General features: G+C 38.1%; 1 protein-coding gene across 5 annotated transcripts; it reads left to right on the top strand.

Moving 5' to 3' along the window:
• Nucleotides 1-662: 662 nt before the first annotated feature.
• LOC111251857 (protein-lysine N-methyltransferase EEF2KMT) lies at nt 663-2,972 on the top strand. Of its 5 annotated transcripts, none has more exons than XM_022808920.2 (4): nt 663-1,160; nt 1,730-1,888; nt 2,222-2,483; nt 2,655-2,972. In XM_022808920.2, exons 1-4 carry the CDS (start codon nt 1,058-1,060, stop codon nt 2,944-2,946), a joined length of 816 nt encoding a protein of 271 aa, XP_022664655.1. In that variant the 5' UTR covers nt 663-1,057; the 3' UTR covers nt 2,947-2,972. The 5 variants fall into 5 exon arrangements, with proteins under 5 accessions (XP_022664655.1, XP_022664654.1, XP_022664653.1 ...); XM_022808919.2 differs by having other exon boundaries at nt 664-1,160; nt 1,691-1,888; XM_022808918.2 differs by having other exon boundaries at nt 666-1,160; nt 1,695-1,888; nt 2,231-2,483.
• The last annotated feature ends 263 nt before the right edge of the window (nt 2,973-3,235 follow it).

The following is a 3,235-nucleotide window of genomic DNA, read 5'->3' as shown; positions in this document are numbered from 1 at the left end:
AGCTAACAAGCTTAATGCTAACTATAATAATGATCTTAGTAAGTTAACAAATAATGAAAGCTGAAGCTCTACTTTCATAATTAAATATAATACGAGCTCTTACCACACGTGTCAACACTTTTCAAAAGTGAATGTTTGATGCTTCTATTAGACAAAATAAAGAAATTTCTAACCGATTATATCAATGTTCAATGACACCAAAGCACAAACCGGTGATAGTGTGGAGTCCTCTAGACACCGTCTGCATTTTTTTGCTTTGAGAAAATTTTCATCGATATTCAGTAGTTTGAATAAAATAATCTAGCTTACGTAGGCCTTTTTCTAAATTGATCTAATGAGATCTGGCCATCTTCATTATTTAGATTATACCAAGGTAACGCGTCCCGATTTTCAAAAATCGCTCAACTATCATATATATGTATATATATATATATATATATATATAATAAGAATTACATCGAATAAATAAACGGATACTCCTGTTTGTATTAAGTAAATTACAATAGGAAACTTTGCTAGGAAATTAAATGCTGGAACTTGTCTTGAATAAGCCAATAATGAAACAGTAGCGATTACAACAACAAGTGGGTGAACACTAACCGACAGAGCCATCTGGCGCCAAGAATTCAAACATATCGCCCGCCCTCTCCCAAACATGGTTGCTTGGTAATATGTTACACAGCTGATTACACAGCTTCGTCTCGAAGTTTCTGAGGGGCGTCATTTTTTCTTGCATTAGGTAACAACCTGTAAGGTATTCTGACGGCTTCTATATAATACATGGTACTAGTATAATTATGTGAACATGAAGGTAAAGCTTACGGGAACTACATGAGAAACGGAACGGTTGCTTCGAGGCGAATGTATTAAGTGCAGTATCGGAGGTTCTCTGGAAGGATAGAGAAGCATTTTAATAGGGTGTACAGAAAAATCAGCCTGATGGATACGAGGCAGAAGATACAACGAGAGAATGACATCGACAACGAAGGTATACTCTTGAAAATCAAGAACATTGGTGAACAGTATCTGGCTTGTCGACCCGCGAGGGAAATCGCCGATGCCGTGGAAGCTCTGCTACCAGATCTCGATGAAGTTATGCTGGTCGAAGTTGCGTTCCAAAACCCCACCGCCAGAGCCTTTCCACCCCACAAAGACTACAGGTTGACCCTTGTGCTATTTATTATAGCTAGTATTTATGTTTAGTTTTTGAAAGAGACGAAACCTAGTGTTTCCTGCAATTCTTGCTTCATTTAGATCTGATTTCATTTTGAAAAAATATAAAAATGCAATATTGCTTTTAAAAAATTGCTTACATATCTGTATATACAGTGCCATATCTTTTTTACATAGTCTGGTTTTGATCATCGTTTAGTTGTCGTTCTTCTGTACGTGACGATTTCAAGTGTATTTATGAAAAGCCTGTCTTGTTTTTTTTGCATGTATGAAGGTATTTGCTATAGTCTACTGGCTGCTTTGGTAATAACAGTGTTAATGCCCGATTATTACCCATATTGCAGAGCAGTACTCTCTATTCATTTAGCCTCTGCACGCCGTGGACATATTTCGTTCGAAGCCAATCGTCCTAAACTACTGTAATAATCTATAGAGAAAGTAATTAATTTACCTCGCTATAACCAGATACGGTAGATCAAATTGCGCACTCAATTGTCAAATGTATCACTTGTACAAGGCAGATTATCTGTGCTGAAAACACTCATCTCAAGATTAGATGGCCACTGGGACCTTGGCGACGCCTTGTATACAGAGTTGAGCACCGCAATGTCGGCAGAAAGTCATGAGGGCTTTGTCACGTATAGCATAAACGAGAAGTGCGGAAGTGGCCCATTCCATGTTACGCTGAAGGAAAACCGCGCATTCGCTTCACAGGGTAAATTTTTCGATACAAATAGTACGTTTTATACTGTTTTTTAATCGTCGTACACACGCAGTTTACAACATAACAGCAAACAAAGTTTTCGATAACTAATCACCCCATGCTTTGGTTAGCTGATAGGTCAAACATAGTGTATTCCGTCTGTATGTCAAGGAACTATTATACAAACGTGGCTTTCAAACCGCGAGTTATCGACATAACAAACAATATACATTTGTGAAAAATACGAAAGTATCATGCATTGTGTTTGCTTTCACTAGAAACATGTTAGGGAAGCACAGCAATGACACAGTTAATAGCAAGGTAATTGTGTTATACTTTAATAAGGAACCACAGGGCTGAAGTCGTGGCCAGCGTCAAGAATCCTCTTGGAAGTACTGCTCCGCCTTGGCAATTTCAGCGGAAGGCGAATTCTCGAATTAGGCTCAGGGGTTGGCCTCACCGGTCTGTGTGTATTAAAAGCGCGGCCTTTAATCGAATCGTTCACTTTTACCGACTGCCACGCGGCTGTTCTCGATACGCTAAGGGAAAATATTCAAATTAATTTAAGCAATGGTGACACCCGTGCGCGAGTGCAGTTATTAGATTGGTGCGTACCGTACAGGAATTAACAGACTATAATAAATAAATGACATTTATATACGAGGTGTAATAATAACGTTTACTACTTGTTTTGAAATTCGTACACGCCTAATAATTCTGTTCGGCTTCGACACAGTGACTCTTCAGATATTAAATATCATTTTTCTTCTTTTTTTAGGTGTGTTGGGGGCCATATTTCGGACAATGTTCTCATTGTAGGAGCAGACATCGTCTTTGATAGGGACATTATAAGTTCTCTGGTGAATCTTATTACAGGATTCTTAACTCAGAACAATTCGTGCGAAGCCATAATTGCTAACATTATAAGAAACAATGATACGTACTCAACTTTTCGGACCGCCATCAAAAATCACTGTATTGTTGACACAATTGAAGTAAAAGAATTTTGGTATTTCGATAAGGTAATAGATGATTATGAGGTTATACGGATTAAAAGTAAATTAAAATAGTCTCTTGTTAAAAGAACTAGGAATAATATTGTTTCATTTTCTCTAGTACAAACATGTTTTTTCTAAACTCGTTGCTTACAGGATAATGGTTTTGATCATTAACGCTTACAACCGAAACACCTTTTTGATGGGTGAATTTGGGGGGAGTAGTATCGAAGTGACACGACTTAAGTCGCATAAGATCTTGCAACAGAGTTGCTTCATCATTGACATCAGACGCTACCTCAGTCGGCGCAATAGACGTGAACCGTACAAGTAACGAAATCCAGAGGGCCGTTTCTGGGTGCTG

Source organism: Varroa destructor, unplaced genomic scaffold, assembly GCF_002443255.2.
Source record: "Varroa destructor unplaced genomic scaffold, Vdes_3.0 BEIS01000005.1, whole genome shotgun sequence".
In the NCBI taxonomy this organism is placed as follows: domain Eukaryota; kingdom Metazoa; phylum Arthropoda; class Arachnida; order Mesostigmata; family Varroidae; genus Varroa; species Varroa destructor.
This window is presented reverse-complemented; position numbering and strand designations above follow the sequence as displayed.